At 41.2% G+C, this 17,998-nt stretch overlaps 1 protein-coding gene across 3 annotated transcripts in view; it reads left to right on the forward strand.

The window, feature by feature from the left end:
• The first annotated feature begins 8,334 nt into the window (after window positions 1-8,334).
• The window catches only part of CCP110 (centriolar coiled-coil protein 110), a 42,040-nt gene continuing 32,376 nt past the window's right edge, over window positions 8,335-17,998 (forward strand). For 2 of the 3 annotated variants that reach the window (XR_010085207.1, XM_063430330.1), the window contains exons 1-2: window positions 8,335-8,516; window positions 13,564-13,712. Coding sequence is in view for 2 of the 3 variants with exons in the window: in XM_063430330.1 (XP_063286400.1) it covers window positions 13,575-13,712 (138 nt within the window). In the remaining variant the exon portion in view is untranslated. Of the gene's footprint in view, window positions 8,517-12,131; window positions 12,216-13,563; window positions 13,713-17,998 lie in introns of those variants that run through there. The other variant, XM_063430331.1, reaches the window with a different exon arrangement.

The following is a 17,998-nucleotide window of genomic DNA, read 5'->3' on the forward strand; positions in this document are numbered from 1 at the left end:
GGCAGGCTACGGAAACTTTAGAGGTAGAGCGAGAGGTAGAGGAGGCCCCGGAGGGAGTAATGGTTATAGAGGGAGTAATGGGAACAGAGGAAGTGTTAGGGAAGACAGGTATATTCCAGCAGCGCAAAGGTCCCGCGATAGAGAAGGTAGGGACTTTGTAGGATTGGCTGACACGGTCATGGAGGACTATTGATACCGACCGGGCTCCATCCCCCTTGGTCGAGCGGAGCCTATGGTCGATGTATCAATAGGGGGGAAAAGGAGTGCGTTCATGATCGACACTGGTGCTGAACATTCAGTGGTGACTAATCTAGTTGCTCCTCCATCTGGAAGGACTATTACTGTGATAGGAGCAACTGGAAGAAGTGCTGAAAGACCGGTTCTTAAAAGTCGACTCTGTACATTGGGAGGCCACGTAGTAAAACACCAATTCCTTTATATGCCTGAATGTCCAGTCCAATTGCTGGGACGTGATATGCTATCCAAATTACAAGCGCAGATTACGTTCCTACCAGATGGAACAACATCTTTAAAGTTTAATGGACCTTCAGGTATTATGACTTTATCCGTACCAAAGGAAGAAGAGTGGCGACTTTATACAGTGTTGACTAGCCAAAACCCTAGGAGTGATGAGACATTGTTTAACATACCAGGAGTTTGGGCAGAGAACAACCCACCAGGACTGGCCCGCAATATTCCACCAATAAAAATTGAACTGAAACATGGGGTTTATCCAGTGAGCCTAAGACAATATCACATTCCGCAGAAGGCTAAGAAGAACATCCAATCCTATCTGGATAAGTTCATACGGTATGGTATCCTAAAATTCTGTACTTCCCCCTGGAACACCCCATTGCTGCCTGTTCAAAAGCCCGGCACAGATGAGTATCGACCTGTGCAGGACTTAAGAGCAGTCAATGATGCGGTTGTTAGTATACATCCAGTTGTACCCAATCCATATAACCTGCTTGCTTTAATTCCGGGCGGGGCTACTTACTTCACAGTCTTAGATCTCAAAGATGCCTTCTTTTGCCTCCGAATTGCCGCAGAAAGCCAATGTATTTTCGCTTTCCAGTGGGAGAACGCTGTAACGGGCTCAAAACGCCAAATGACTTGGACAAGACTGCCCCAAGGGTTTAAAAATTCACCTACCCTATTTGGTTCAGCCCTAAGTCAAGATCTATTGGATTTCGAGTCCATCCCAGGAGAGTGTGTATTGTTACAATATGTAGATGACTTGTTGATAGCAGCAGTTACAAAAGAAATCTGTCAGCAAGCAACGCACGATCTACTACACATTCTCTGGAAGGCAGGATACAAGGTGTCTAGAAAGAAGGCTCAGTTGTGTTTGCCAACTGTCAAGTATCTAGGATTCCATATCTCTGAAGGTCAAAGAATTATGGGGCCAGAGAGAAAAGAAGCTGTCTGCCAAATACCAATACCCAAGAATAGAAGACAAGTGCGAGAATTCTTGGGGGCAGCAGGCTTCTGTAGGATATGGATTCCCAGCTATGCGATACTAGCAAAACCTCTGTACGCAGCTATCAAAGGTACAGAGCACGACCCCTTCTTATGGACCCAAGAACAGCAAACGGCATTTGAAGATGTGAAGAAGGCTTTGATGAGTGCCCCAGCATTAGGTCTACCTGATCACACACGACCATTCTACTTATATGTACACGAGCAAAGAAGAATGGCTGTGGGAGTATTGACACAGTACTTGGGATCATGGCAAAGACCTGTTGCCTACATGTCTAAACAATTGGATGCAGTGGCCAGCGGATTTCCACCTTGTCTAAGAGCCGTAGCTGCAGCCGCCCTGCTAGTAGCTGAAGCCGATAAACTCACTCTGGGTCAAGAACTTTATGTACGAGTCCCACATGCAGTACAGACGTTGTTGGATTACAAAGGAAATCATTGGTTTAGTAACAGCCGTATGACCAAGTATCAAGCAATGTTGTGTGAAAACCCAAGAGTGCATTTAGAGACTGTAAACACCTTAAATCCAGCTACCCTTTTGCCACAACCTACTGAAAGTCAACATGATTGTTTGGAAGTAATGGATGAAGTATTCTCAAGTAGACCAGATCTTCGTGATTTTCCCATCCAGAACCCCGATGTTCAATATTACACCGACGGCAGTAGTTATGTGAAAGAAGGGATCCGCTATGCAGGATATGCAGTAACAACCATAGACAAGGTGATAGAAGCTCGGCCACTGGCGAAAGGAACATCAGCACAAAAGGCAGAATTAATAGCACTAACACGAGCGTTACAATTGGCTGAAGGTTTAAGAGTAAATATCTATACGGACTCTAAGTATGCGTTTTTAACCACTCATGCCCACGGAGCTTTGTATAAAGAAAGAGGACTACTGAATTCAGAAGGCAAAGAAATCAAGTACGCAGCTGAAATCCTACAACTATTGGAAGCAGTGTGGGAGCCGAAAGAAGTCGGTATTATTCATTGTCGAGCACATCTGAGAGGTGATGGTGATGTAACCAAGGGAAATCGGATGGCAGATAGTGCAGCTAAGCGTGCTGCTGAATCAGGAAGACAGGAGTATGTGGGGCATATAGCTGCTCTTATACCAACTCCACTGTCCCAATGGACTCCAGTTTATACAGCTCAAGAAGAGGAGTGGTTAAAGACTGAACCGGGAAAGTATCTGGAGAACAAGTGGTATCAGCTAGAAGATGGAAGAATAGTTATACCAGCATCGCTAGCGGTAGAAATTGTCCAAAATTATCACAACGGGACACATTCTGGGAGAGACAGTACTGAAGAATCTCTTAGAAAACATTTCTACATACCAAGATTGTCCAACTTGACTCAGGCCATTGTACGTAGATGTGTAACGTGTGCTAAAAATAATGCAAGACAAGGACCAGTAAAGCCACCAGGAGTCCAGTTTATGGGGGGACTCCCCATGTCCGATCTACAAATAGACTTTACAGTGATGCCTAAATCGGGTGGACATCGTTACCTGCTGGTAATTGTGTGCACCTATTCAGGCTGGGTAGAAGCATGTCCTACTCGTACAGAGAAAGCAGGAGAAGTTGTGAGATTCCTGCTACGAGAAATAATACCCCGATATGGACTACCCTGTTCTATAGGATCGGACAATGGTCCAGCTTTTGTTCATCAGTGCCTACAACAACTGACTCATATGCTTGGTATAAAGTGGAGGCTTCATACTGCATATAGACCCCAGAGTTCTGGTAAGGTAGAGAGAATGAATAGAACTATAAAGAACCAGTTGGCTAAAATGTGTCAGGAAACCCAACTTAAGTGGAACGTTCTCTTACCCATAGCTTTATTGCGAATCCGCAGTACCCCTACCAGAAGGATGGGCCTCTCTCCTTTTGAAATCATGTATGGGCGACCACCTCCCGTACTTGGTAACTTAAGGGGGGACTTGAGTCAGTTGGGAGAAGGAATTACCCGGCAGCAGGTTGTAGAGTTGGGTAAGACTATGGAGGAGGTACAGAAATGGGTACAAGATAGATTACCTGTGAATATTTATCCCCCTGTTCATAGTTATCATCCAGGAGACCAAGTGTGGATTAAAGAGTGGAATAATGTACCGTTAGGGCCCAAGTGGAGAGGTCCTTATGTTGTTCTTTTGTCTACCCCTACAGCAATAAAAGTAGCAGAAGTAACTCCGTGGATACATCACTGCAGGGTTAAACCAGCAGCAGTCGATTCTTGGCAAGTTACAGCAGATCCAGAGAATCCCTGCAAGATCCGGTTAAAACGCACTACTCAGTCGGAGTAACGAGGAATTATTGTGGATTACAAATTTTATTGTTACAGGTGTGAGTGAGAAGGCCATAATAAAGCCTGTCCGCTTACCATCACATAGTGTATAAGCCAGGAAAGTCTCGAAGGGACACCTGTGAAGACGAGCAGAACTCCATTCCCTGCAGCCCTCACATCCTGGAAGCTGAGGCGCCATCGCACGGACGAAGACTGAGGATGACGGCGAAAGATGTGCTTTTGATAGTGTTTATTTATATGTGTTTTTATATTCAGGAAGGTAGAGGTACCGACACTCCTAGCTGTGAGGTATGCATTAAGACTACGAGAACAGGTAACCATATTTCCCAAACCCTAATTTGGCATTCACAATACGAGTGTAAAGGAGATGTATCGAGATGTAGATACTTAAATATAGATTATAGTGTGTGCCATTTAGGAGTAGGAGAACCTAAGTGCTTCAGTCCGGAGTATCAGCCTCGTACAATCTGGTTGACTCTCAGGAATGGAGATCCTCAGGGGACCCTAATTAATAAAACGGTGTTAGAATCCGTACATTCTTCGGGTGTTCTGCTATTTGATGCGTGTAAAGCGATATCGAGTGGTAGAAAGCCGTGGAATGTATGTGGGGATCTTAGATGGGAGAGGACGTATGGGTCTAACGATAAATATATTTGTCTCAGTAGCAAAAATAAATATGTAAGTCCTAGATGCCCAAATAGAGATTATAACTTTTGCCCATATTGGTCTTGTGTGGGGTGGGCAACTTGGGGACAGACAGTAGACAAAGACATGATAGTGACTAAGTTGCCGACTAGCCCTTATTGTAAGTCTATGGAATGCAACCCAGTCCATATACTCATTAATAACCCCGACAAGTTCTTAGATAAGTATGGAAATTTATTTGGGTTTCAAATATACGGGACGGGTTTAGATCCTGGGACATTATTGTTTATAGGAATAGAGACTGATACGGTATCCTCCCAGACTCATCAAGTATACCATTCCTTTTACGCAGAGATGAGTATAGATAATAAGATCCCCCATAATGCTAAAAACCTGTTCATCGATTTAGCTGAAAGTATTGCCGGTAGTCTTAATGTTACCAACTGCTATGTGTGTGGAGGTACTAACATGGGAGACCAATGGCCTTGGGAAGCAAAGGAGGTAATGTCCGGTTCTGAGGCAGTTGACCAATTAATATCTACACAAGCCGATTATCATATGAGTGTTAGAGGTAAATCTGAGTGGAGATTAAAGACCTCCATCATAGGTTATGTTTGCATAGCAAGGAAAGGAAGGATGTATAATACTTCTGTAGGAGAATTAACTTGTCTAGGGCAAAAAGCTTATGATGATGATACAAAGAATACAACTTGGTGGTCGGCTTCAAATGTCTCAGAACCATCTAACCCGTTTGCTAGATATGCCAGTTTAAAGGATGTGTGGTTTGATTTATCCATCACATCTACCTGGAGAGCCCCAGCAAATTTGTACTGGATCTGTGGTAAGAAAGCCTATTCGGAGTTGCCACAGGACTGGGAAGGGGCATGTGTGTTGGGTATGCTCAAACCATCCTTCTTCTTGTTACCGATTGAAACAGGTGAGACTTTAGGTGTTAAAGTGTATGATGTGAATCATAGGAAGAAAAGGGGACCCATAGAGATAGGCGCCTGGGAAGATGATGAATGGCCTCCCCAGCGTATTATAGATTACTATGGGCCAGCCACGTGGGCTGAGGATGGTACCTTTGGTTATAGAACCCCTATTTATATGCTCAACCGTATTATAAGATTACAGGCGGTGGTTGAGATTATCACAAATGAGACATCACAAGCGCTCAATCTTCTAGCGAAGCATAACACCAGGATGAGGACAGCAGTCTACCAAAATAGATTAGCCTTGGATTACCTTTTGGCAGTAGAGGGAGGTGTATGTGGGAAGTTTAACCTAAGTAATTGCTGTCTTCAAATAGATGACGAAGGGCAAGCAATAGCTGAGCTTACTAGCCATATGGTTAAACTAGCGCATGTGCCTACTCAGGTATGGAAAGGGTACAATCCAAGTAGTTGGTTTGGTAGCTGGTATGAGTGGTTTGGAGGGCTTAAGGCAGTGGTAGGTGGAGTCCTACTGATTTTACTGTTGTGTCTACTCCTACCGTGTCTTATACCCTTAGTAGTTAGGTCTGTGCAAAGCCTGATAGGAACTATAGCAGAGAGGAAGGCTGCTGCACAGATAATGGCCATATATAAGTATAAGGCTTTAGATCAGGGAGAAACTATGCAGGAAGATGAGTGTTGAAAAGATTCACATCATAAGATAAGTCTGGTCTGGTTCATGGTAACCTGAGGTATATGCAAACCAAGGTTAAGTGATGCCTCAAGTAATTGTGAAATATCAGAGGCATCAAAGGGGGGAATGTGATGTAATTCCAGTAAAATACAAGTTTAGCAGGCTAAGATTGCCACAAGGCATATGTATGTATATGTGTTTGTAGTATCAGTTAGTTAATAACACGTAGCTAAGATACTGTCATCACTGTACTGACCAGGTGCAGGAATGTAAGAACTGGAATTACGCGTCCCTCTCCTTTGTATCAGATGAGCCACGTGGTTAGACCGGATGGATGAGTTTAGACTCTATTCATTAAATAGGTTAAGGGTATGTGTGGGTGTAGTTAATTGTGGGAGGAGCTACAGTGCTATATAAGGAATGTACTCTATGTATTCAGTACTCAGACTTTGCTGTATTTTGGTGACGCTAGTCCCTCTGAGTCCCGATCGGTGATCCAATAAAGAATCTCTTCCTTCCTGAAGAAACCTGTGTCCATCTCTCTGTGCTTGGCTTCCGTCAGTTTCTCCGGTATCAATACATCTTCTTGTGCCAAAAACAATAGATACTTATGACATCTTATTGCACTTGCGTGAGAAGATGTACGGAAGGTCCCAAATAATAAAGAAAGATAACAGAAAGAAAGGGACACTAAGGAGAGTGAGCATTAGGCAAGTGTATAACTCATCAAAGGGGGACACTCCAGACAACACAGTAAGCCAATCATAATGAAGTTGTTATTCTACGAAAAGGTCTCTGGCACTGGCTTACATTCAGGGGTTAAACCATTAACACAAAATTCTAATATATGTTGCTTGTCAACTCTTGCCAATAGGAAGCCTTAGAGCACTGCTGATAGGCTGAGAGCTTAACAAAATGGCGTCTAAAAGGTAAAGCTTTTTAGTATCACTCCAATGGCCATTAAAGTGTAAACTCACCTGGTTCCTAAAGGCAAATCTCTTTTGTGAGTCCTACAGTACCAATGTCCTTTAGAGTGGTACTAAAAATCTCCAGTTATTTGAATGTACATAGGGATTTAGGGTAGTGTGCAGGTAACTTTTTTTTTTTTTTTATTCTACGTCTTGCGACTGATGCGTACTATAGTTCTTGCTGCCTCCCAGGAGAATTGGGAATTGGAGTGCAGGGCTTAATTTTGTATGTTTGTTAACAGTTTAACCCTTGGTAAGTTGGTTCTAGGACCTTCTCATACCATAAGAACTTTGTTCCAATGAAGTTGTTATGGTGGCTAAAGTATTCCTTTAACTACTTCCGTTTAGTAACATCATACAAGCAAACATGTCACTTTGGTGTTTCTCTGCAAATAAAAGGACTTGTTCTTCAACATTGGAAGGTCTGATATCACGTGTGATAAAGGAGTAGGGCAATGATTGCTGTTGAGCATTTAATTGTGTCACAGACAACATACCTCCTTACAAAGGAATACATGTGAACAGGGCTGCCAGTACACTGAATACACAGTAGTGGTTGAGTTTAAATGCCCAGAATATTTAACACAAGTGCAGAGTGAGCACGTTCCCTCTAGCATGTAAGCTCATTGAGCAGGGCCCTCAACCCCTCTGTCCCTGTGTGTCCAACTTGTCTGGTTACAACTACATGTCTGTTCGTCCACCCATTGTAAAGCGCTGTAGAATTTGTTGGCGCTATATAAATAATAACATAATAATAATAATAATAAGTAGGATTGCCATATATATGGATCATGGTTTCCTGGACTCATGTAATTCCTGAAAAATGCAGCCCTGCGGTATATAGAATTAATATGATGCTGCAGTTAAGACATTAGTTCCAATCTGTAGTATTTAATTTCTGAATACTGCAAGCCAGCTGCACTTTGTACCTAATGCCCATCAATAAGTGATACACATCCAGGAAAACATGGTGGATCTGACAACCCTAGTGTAAAATAATGCATATTCAGAATCTATTTATTTGTTTATAAATACATTCACATATCTCTAAAGATGAAGACTTGTAGCACACCATATCTTTCACTCACACACTGAATATTATCAATACAGTAGTACAACCAGACAACAGGTTTTTTTTTGGTTTTTTTTCATATAATATTAATAGCCTAACTTTATTGAGATATTTGTGACAGTACAAGCACAGACTGGCAAATGGCAGGTTAGCCTAACCTGACTCTGCCCACACCCGGAAGTAGTTGTTATACCAAGCCGAGCTCCGCCCTTAGTCCTGCCCGCAGTGGGCGTGGCTCCCAGCCGTTGCCAGGCGCTACCGTTGCCGCCGGAGACCTAAAATATGGCGGGGGGGAGGAGGGGCTGATCTGTCAGCAGCAGGAGCCTTGCCTTAGCTTTGTTTATAATTAACGGCCGGAAACTGACAGTTAGGGATCCAGCATGTCCCACTGAGAGCCCCGTGCGAGGAACTGTGCTGGCTGCCGGGTGAGTGCACTCCATGGATATAGGAAATAATATAATATAATATAATATAACATTATTATAAGGGATACCTGGCATAGTATATAATATATAACATTATTATATGGGATACCTGGCATAGTATATAATATAATATAACATTATTATAAGGGATACCTGGCATAGTATATAATATATAACATTATTATATGGGGTACCTGGCATAGTATATAATATAATATAACATTATTATATGGGATACCTGGCATAGTATATAATATAATATAACATTATTATATGGGATACCTGGCATAGTATATAATATAATATAACATTATTATATGGGATACCTGGCATAGTATATAATATAATATAACATTATTATATGGGATACCTGGCATAGTATATAATATAATATAACATTATTATATGGGATACCTGGCATAGTATATAATATAATATAACATTATTATATGGGATACCTGGCATAGTATATAATATAATATAACATTATTATATGGGATACCTGGCATAGTATATAATATAATATAACATTATTATATGGGATACCTGGCATAGTATATAATATAATATAACATTATTATATGGGATACCTGGCATAGTATATAATATAATATAACATTATTATATGGGATACCTGGCATAGTATATAATATAATATAACATTATTATATGGGATACCTGGCATAGTATATAATATAATATAACATTATTATATGGGATACCTGGCATAGTATATAATATAATATAACATTATTATATGGGATACCTGGCATAGTATATAATATAATATAACATTATTATAAGGGATACCTGGCATAGTATATAATATATAACATTATTATATGGGATACCTGGCATAGTATATAATATATAACATTATTATATGGGATACCTGGCATAGTATATAATATATAACATTATTATATGGGATACCTGGCATAGTATATAATATAATATAACATTATTATATGGGATACCTGGCATAGTATATAATATAATATAACATTATTATATGGGGTACCTGGCATAGTATATAATATAACATAACATAACATTATTATATGGGATACCTGGTATAGTATATAATATAACATAACATAACATTATTACAAGTGATACCTGGCATAGTATATAATATAATATAACATTATTATATGGGATACCTGGCATAGTATATAATATAATATAACATTATTATATGGGATACCTGGCATAGTATATAATATAATATAACATTATTATATGGGATACCTGGCATAGTATATAATATAATATAACATTATTATATGGGATACCTGGTATAGTATATAATATAACATAACATTATTATAGGGGATACCTGGCATAGTATATAATATAATATATAACATTATTATAGGGGATACCTGGCATAGTATATAATATAATATATAACATTATTATAGGGGATACCTGGCATAGTATATAATATATAACATTATTATAGGGGATACCTGGCATAGTATATAATATAATATAATATATAACATTATTATAGGGGATACCTGGCATAGTATATAATATATATAACATTATTATAAAGGATACCTGACCTAGTATATAATATATAACATTATTATAAAGGATACCTGACCTAGTATATAATATAATATAAATATTTATTTTTATTTTTTTGTCGCAAAAGCCCAAGATGCTGAAACTGCTCGTGTAGAGTGTGCCCTGATACCCTTAGGTACAGGTAGTCTTGGACTTTGCTAAACATTCGAGATAGCTGTTACCACACATTGTCTTAATGTGGAGGTAGAGGCTGCTTCACCTTGTCTGTGGCCAGCGGGTAATACGAAAGGTCTAGAAGACTTATGGAAAGAGATGGGTTTTCGCAAGATAAAGGGAAATGGCTTTAACCACATCCAGAGTATGCAAACCCTTTTTTCCTCAGGGGAAGGATTAGGATAGAATGATGGTAGTACAATTCCTTGTTTAAGTGGAATTTTGACACCAGTTTTGTAAAAATTCTAGAACCGGTAGGAGGACCACCTCTTTCTTTTAGACCATGGTGAATGGAGGTTCACAGGATAAAGCATGGAGTTCACACATGCTGAGGAGATGGCCACCAATAGGATCACCTTCTGAGTTAAGAGGAGGCCAGATCTTAATCACTGCCTTCATGAACCGTATTATCAATGGTTCCAATGCCTAATGGGTGTCCATTAATGTGGATTGTGCAGAGACATTAACTTTCGGTGTATTAAAGCTAAGGCCCTTATTGAGGCCTGCTTAAAGGAAACCGAGCACGGATGACAAGGATGGAGGATTAATTCCCACATGCTGTTCCTGGGCCCAGCAGACAAAAGAATGCCAAATGTTATATTGCGAGGTAGAGTATTTACAAGATTGTAAGAGTGTTTTTTAAAGACTATATCTGGCATGCCTACACTTAAAGATTCCAGCTCAATCTCCAGACCATCAATCTGAGGGTTAGTGGATTGGACGTAGACGGGGTCCTTGGGACTGTAGGTCTGGTCGGACTGGAAGCTCCCTCAGATGTTCCCTACTGATTTGTTTCGTCGTAGGTAACCAAATACGAAGTGGCCAAAACTGAAGGATAGCAATGATCTCCCTTTATCCTTAAGCACTGGAAACTGTTGTTAATCTTATCCAGCTTGATTCTGCCAATAGGAATCCCCTTTCCACATTCTCCTTTTGTAGCCACAATGTAAGGTGGAGCTTTGCAATAGGACAGATTATCAGGGGTTAATTCCAATTCATTTTTCACCTGTTGAGCTGAACTAGAAATGCTTTCTGTTGAATCCTGAGGTGCCATTGGGCACATCTGACAAACCCCATGGCACATGTCAGATTGCCTAGGAGCTGCATATATCTCCTTGCTGTGATTGTATGTTGCCGTTGGGGATGCGCCGAAAAATTCAGGATGTCCTTGGCCGGAAACTGAAAATGTGTTTTTTTTTTTTGTTTTTTAATGATTTTAATTTAAACCCATACAATGTCAGCCCAGCAAACCAGGGATCTTTTTAATAAGTGAGCCCATACAATATTTGGGTCACTGTCTCCTCACCACGCTTGTGAAGCACGAAAGCTGTCACCGAACTATCCACCCGCCAGAAATGGCACACACCACCCGGCAAACCAACCGCATCCCGCCCCCTCAATGTCACCGAGCCGAAGCACACCGGGGAGGAATGTGCAATCCGCAATACCAACTGTGGGGAACACGGGGAACGTGAATCCGTTTCAGACACTGAGCCTGGGCACGCAGATTGCAAGGGGATGGAGTCACAGAGATTGTCGAAGGTTGCAGGTTATCAGAGAGATGGCCAGAGTGGCGTCACAGATTACCGAAGGTTGTGCCTGTCATGGCAATCTCCAGCAAATGCCTTGTCAGTGGTAAATACACCGCTGATTGCGGTACCGCACGCGGGGGAAGTGAGGGGGTGTTATTTTCAGCAGATTTTACCCTTGTTCGGCCGAAATGGGATAGGCCCATTTTCAGCCGAAATTTCGGTGCATCTCTAGTTGCCCTATTACTTGGAAGAGAGAGCTTGATACTCTTTGTATCCATTTCTCGTTATAGGGAAATGGTTTCTTGGAACGTGTTGAAGTCAGCACCCAGGAATGTATCAACTAGCTGAACCATTGGAGCACTAAATCTTTGTGTATTGCTCATTGGACATCTGGGGCTACTAATAGTAGAGCGTCCAGGTAGTGATACAAAGAAATATCCTGCATCCTTATTCTTTTTTTTCCTATGAGGACGACCAGTACCTTTGGAAAGGTCCTGGTGGCGGTGCTCAGGCCAAATGGTAGTGCTTGAAACTGGAAATTATCCTTTTCTTTTGTAAATCTGAGAAAGCGATGGGGTTCTGTGGCAGTTGGGATGTGGTGGTATGGATCCCTTAGGTTGATTTGACACAAGAAAATTGTTCCTTCCGATTGCTGGGGAGATGGATCTGATGGACTCCATCCTGAAGGATCTGACATCTAGCTTTCTGTTGACTACTCGAAGGTCTAGGATTGGCCTCTATTTGTCTTTTCTCTTCTGAACCAAAAATAATGGTGATTATTGCCCCTGGAACTGTTCTTTCTATGACGCTGGGTTGATGACATTTTGGATCATAAGTTTCTTCACATATTCCCACAGGTTGGCCAAAGGAAATGTTTGCCTAGGGTCCAATCAATATTAAAGATGGCCCTGTCCAAAAAGGAACAGCTATAATAGCTAAAATAAGAAATCTCGGGTACAAGCAGAAAAATCGAAGGGGGGGAAAAAAAAAGGTAATAGCAAAGGGAGCAAACTGCTCACTTCCTAAGTGCTGTAGGACAGGAAAAAGACTGGGGAGCTTATATCTGGATCCTCGTCCTTAAAACTTTTTTTTTTTTTATTCCTGTCCTATAGACTGAAAGGGGCGGGGCTCACCCATTTATATATGCTGCAATGATCAGGCAGGAAATATAATGAGATACAATGAACCAGCTTTAAAGCCATCCCCTCCGGCAAAGGGGAGTGGCGCTAATAGAGGAGAATTGGGCTGCAGGGAAAACTTGGCTACGGTGCTAGCACAGAGGCAAATTTTAGTCTATGTATTTTATTTATTTTTAACAGGGGAGACCAGCACAGCAAGTTTTATTGTATAATCCTTTAAGAATAGTTTGTCTCTTTTGTACAGTAGTTGCATTTCTACAAACCTTTTATTTGACTTGTGTCAACTGACAAGCAACTGTTCCATACCATTAAGATGCCAGTGTGATTGATCTGCTCTAAAGCTGAGCTACATTTATTTGACCTCAGTATTTTGTTGCTAGTGGAGATTCTCAACACTAAACACCTAAAAACATAATGACCTCAAAAACTCAATGCAAATTATTCAGTAATTACAAAATATAATGTTGTTTGAACTTTTTGTAATCATGCTTTTTTTTTTTTTTGGTCAATAAAATATTGTATTATGCATGTGTTAATGAAAGTTCACTACATACTTCATTTTATTTATGGTCTAATTTATCAGACAAAGACTGTCTCTTAAACCCTACAAAATAATCTGTTTTTCAGTCTGGAGTACAATGGAGGCGTATGAAGACTTTTGCAAAGAGCAGTTTGCCAGAATCCAAGCAGAGGCCATTCCCTGTGATTCAGTTTCCACGGATGAAGGCAAAATATCTTTTATTAAGTTTCATGGAGTTGCAGTGCTTTCTCCGCTGGTAAGTGATTAGTTATGTATGAATAATCCTTTATATTAAGTCCAGGCTCGACAAATCCCGGTGGTGCATGGGAGCCAGAGGGCCACCTGCGGGAGCATGGTAGCCGGAGATCCGCCCACAGGAGAATTGTAGGCCGCGCGAGGGAACAGTAATCTACCTGCAGCTCCTCTCTGCTCCCTTGCACTGTTTAATGATGCCGGGAGCCAGAATATGGCATCACTACAGAGAGATGCTGCAGGTAGATTACTGCTCCCTCGCACGCAGGAAGAGAGGAGCCCCACTGGACCCCAGGGGAAGATCCACTCAGCTCTCCCTAAGGTAGGGAGGCTGGGTGGATTTCTATTAAAACAAAAATCTCAGTTTTTGTGTGTGTGTTAGTCTGTCAGAGGTGTGTGTCTGTTTAGGTACCTGCCCCTCTCCAATCTCACTAGAGGTGTTTTTACTCACCTTTTTTCCTATTCCATGCCTGTTTCTCTATGGCTGGTCCTGCCTCCATACCTGAAATAATCAGTCTTTATGATCTCGGAGAGGATATTGGGATATTGTGCATGCACAGCAAAACAATGTGCCAATCAGCATCTACTCCTAAAGATGCATTGAATCAATGCATTTCTATGGAGAACATTCAGCACCTCCATACAGAGCGTGGAGACACTGAACGTAGGTGCTGCACACTGCGCAACACTGACCAAGGACTCTCTAGTGGCCATCTGAGTGACTGTTACTAGGCAGCAATGTAAACCCTGCCTTTTCCAGAAATTGACATTGAATGGTCTGCAAGTACAGGCTATAGACTGCAGAACAACTACATTAATCTGTAGTGGTTCTGGTGTCTATAGTGTCCCTTAAGAATTGCTTTTTTCTCGTTGAAAATGAGAATTAGTTTTAATAAAACTTACACCTAACTTTTTTAGCTGGCTCCTAGATTCTAAACACATTTTATCAAGTCCTGCATTAGGTTATAATTAAGTGTTATTTATGAAGTTAGATATGTTGCTTGAATGTTTTGGATTCAAGCAACATATCTAATTTTATAAATAACATGTTTTAAAGAAAAGAAGCAAAAAAGCCTTTAAATGCATTTTATATGAGATCCTCAGTGTAATGTGCACATATGGCACCTTTATGATAAGTGTTTGCAGGATTCAGTGTCAACGTGCAGTGCATGATAAAAATCAATGGTCTTCTATATAATGCACATCTGAGCACAAAGCCCAATCTCCCAAAGTCATAAAGAGCCCAGCCAAGGCTAGGATCAGGTAACTATTGACTGGGGTTGCAGAAATTGCAAAAAAAAATAAAAAAATTAAACGGACAATATGTAGAGATTGGCAAGGATCTCTTGTCGGGACACCGCTGCCCAGCATGACAGTCAGTCCTCACCACACACTCTCACGGTGTTACTTTAATCCTGTAAATACCAAATCTGCTCTTTAAACTGCTTTTATCTCAAGTAGTGTTTAGAGAGCCGCATTCAAATCAACTTATGTCAAGTTAAGATCACACTCTAACTTGTAGGATTATTAGGGATAAATATCTCTGTCTGTCTATCTACCCTGTCCTTTTAATCACAGGTTTGAGCCTTTTTTGAGGGGTGGGGGGGTTTAGAAACAGCAATGTTTACATTGGAGGATTACATCCACCTGTAGTGGCTGTCTTCCTGCACAGACTGAGTAAAACTTGGCCTCTATAGGAAAGCATTGATGTGGTGCTTTCCCATGGGGAAGCTTGGATGCAAATGTGCATCAGTATTTGACCACACTGTAGGAGGCCATGCCTCCTCCATGACGTTGCGAGTGATGGAGAGGTAAAGAGGACCAAGGGATCCACGGTGCTCGAAATAGGTTATTAAAAAGCTTCATTTTCTTATTTTCATGGCAAATGGTGGGGTGGACCTTTGTTCAACTAAGGAAGGGACACTAAAGCATTAGGAATACAATAGAAAAGAATGTGCTGCTACCCCAGTTAAAAAGAATAATACTGATAAAATATAAATACCGTATTTATCGGCGTATAACACGCCCCGGCGTATAACACGCACCTCATTTCCAGAAGGAAATTCCAGGAAATTTCCACCTCTCCCATAGTATTCCCCCCCCTCATCCCATAGTGTTCCCCCCCCTTTCCATAGTAATCTCCCCCCCTCCCATAGTATTCTCTCCCCCCTCCCATAGTATTCTCTCCCCCCTCCCATAGTATTCCCCCCCATAATATTCTCTCCCCCCTCCCATAGTATTCTCCCCCCCCATAGTATTCTCCAACCCCATAGTGTGTCCCCCCTCCCATAGTGTCCCCTAGTGCACTTTCCCTCTGTCCCATATTTACTTACCTGTCTTGAAGCGTGGGCCGGCTTCACAGCGCGCACCGCGGAACTGGAACTTAAATTTCAGGTTCCGGTTTCCGGCGGGACTGAAAGGAAGTGTGCACACAATAGTGTGCACACTTCCTTTCAGTCCCGCCGGAAACCGGAACCTGAAATTTAAGTTCCAGTACCGGCGGGACTGAAAGGAAGTGTGCACACAATAGTGTGCACACTTCCTTTCAGTCCCCCTGGAAACCGGAACCTGAAATTTAAGTTCCAGTTCCGCGGTGCGCGCTGTGAAGCCGGCCCACGCTTCAAGACAGGTAAGTAAATGTAGGATATCGGCGTATAACACGCACCCATGATTTTCTCCCTATTTTCAGGGAGAAAAAGTGCGTGTTATACGCCGATAAATACGGTAAATAAAAAATAGTCACAAAGCATAAACATTTCACAAAGTTGATACACCTGTACAAGTATAGCAAAACCAAAGTAAACTTTGGATGTGTTTCGTGTGTGATAACAGATGATGTTGAAAAAGCAAACCTTTTTAAATGTTTTCTCTGTGCTCTGTGTAGTGGGTGAGCTACACCACTCTCGCATCAGGAAGAAACGTTCTTATCCGATGTACAGCAGAGGTTAAGGGATCAGTAGTTGATTCCCAAGAGCAGTTCCACTCATCTCATAGGATGAGGGTTAATGCTCTGGAAAATTATAGTAACCTGTACTGTTATCAGTTTGCATATATTCTGGTTCACTGAATCATAAACTAGGTTATGTACAACAATCAGCAGAGCGTAGCTGGTGTCTCTGCACTCTACTTAGAAACATAGAAACATAGAAACATAGAATGTGACGGCAGATAAGAACCATTCGGCCCATCTAGTCTGCCCAGTTTTCTAAATACTTTCATTAGTCCCTGGCCTTATCTTATAGTTAGGATAGCCTTATGCCTATCCCACGCATGCTTAAACTCCTTTACTGTGTTAACCTCTACCACTTCAGCTGGAAGGCTATTCCATGCATCCACTACCCTCTCAGTAAAGTAATACTTCCTGATATTATTTTTAAACCTTTGTCCCTCTAATTTAAGACTATGTCCTCTTGTTGTGGTAGTTTTTCTTCTTTTAAATATAGTCTCCTCCTTTACTGTGTTGATTCCCTTTATGTATTTAAATGTTTCTATCATATCCCCCCTGTCTCGTCTTTCCTCCATGCTATACATGTTAAGATCCTTTAACCTTTCCTGGTAAGTTTTATCCTGCAATCCATGAACCAGTTTAGTAGCCCTTCTTTGAACTCTCTCTAAGGTATCAATATCCTTCTGAAGATAGGGTCTCCAGTACTGTGTACAGTACTCCAAGTGAGGTCTCACCAGTGTTCTGTACAATGGCATGAGCACTTCCCTCTTTCTACTGCTAATACCTCTCCCTATACAGCCAAGCATTCTGCTAGCATTTCCTGCTGCTCTATTACATTGTCTGCCTACCTTTAAGTCATCAGAAATAATCACCCCTAAATCCCTTTCCTCAGATGTTGAGGTTAGGACTCTATCAAATATTCTGTACTCTGCCCTTGGGTTTTTACGTCCAAGATGCATTATCTTGCACTTATCCACATTAAATGTCAGTTGCCACAACTCTGACCATTTTTCTAGTTTACCTAAATCATTTTCCATTTGGCTTATCCCTCCTGGAACATCAACCCTGTTACATATCTTAGTATCATCCGCAAAAAGACACACCTTACCATCAAGACCTTCTGCAATATCACTAATAAAAATATTAAAGAGAATGGGTCCAAGTACAGATCCCTGAGGTACCCCACTGGTGACAAGCCCAAGCTTCGAATATACTCCATTGACTACAACCCTCTGTTGCCTGTCACTCAGCCACTGCCTTACCCATTCAACAATATTGGAATCCAAACTCAAAGATTGTAGTTTGTTGATAAGCCTTCTATGTGCAACAGTGTCAAAAGCCTT

Source organism: Pelobates fuscus, chromosome 8, assembly GCF_036172605.1.
Source record: "Pelobates fuscus isolate aPelFus1 chromosome 8, aPelFus1.pri, whole genome shotgun sequence".
In the NCBI taxonomy this organism is placed as follows: domain Eukaryota; kingdom Metazoa; phylum Chordata; class Amphibia; order Anura; family Pelobatidae; genus Pelobates; species Pelobates fuscus.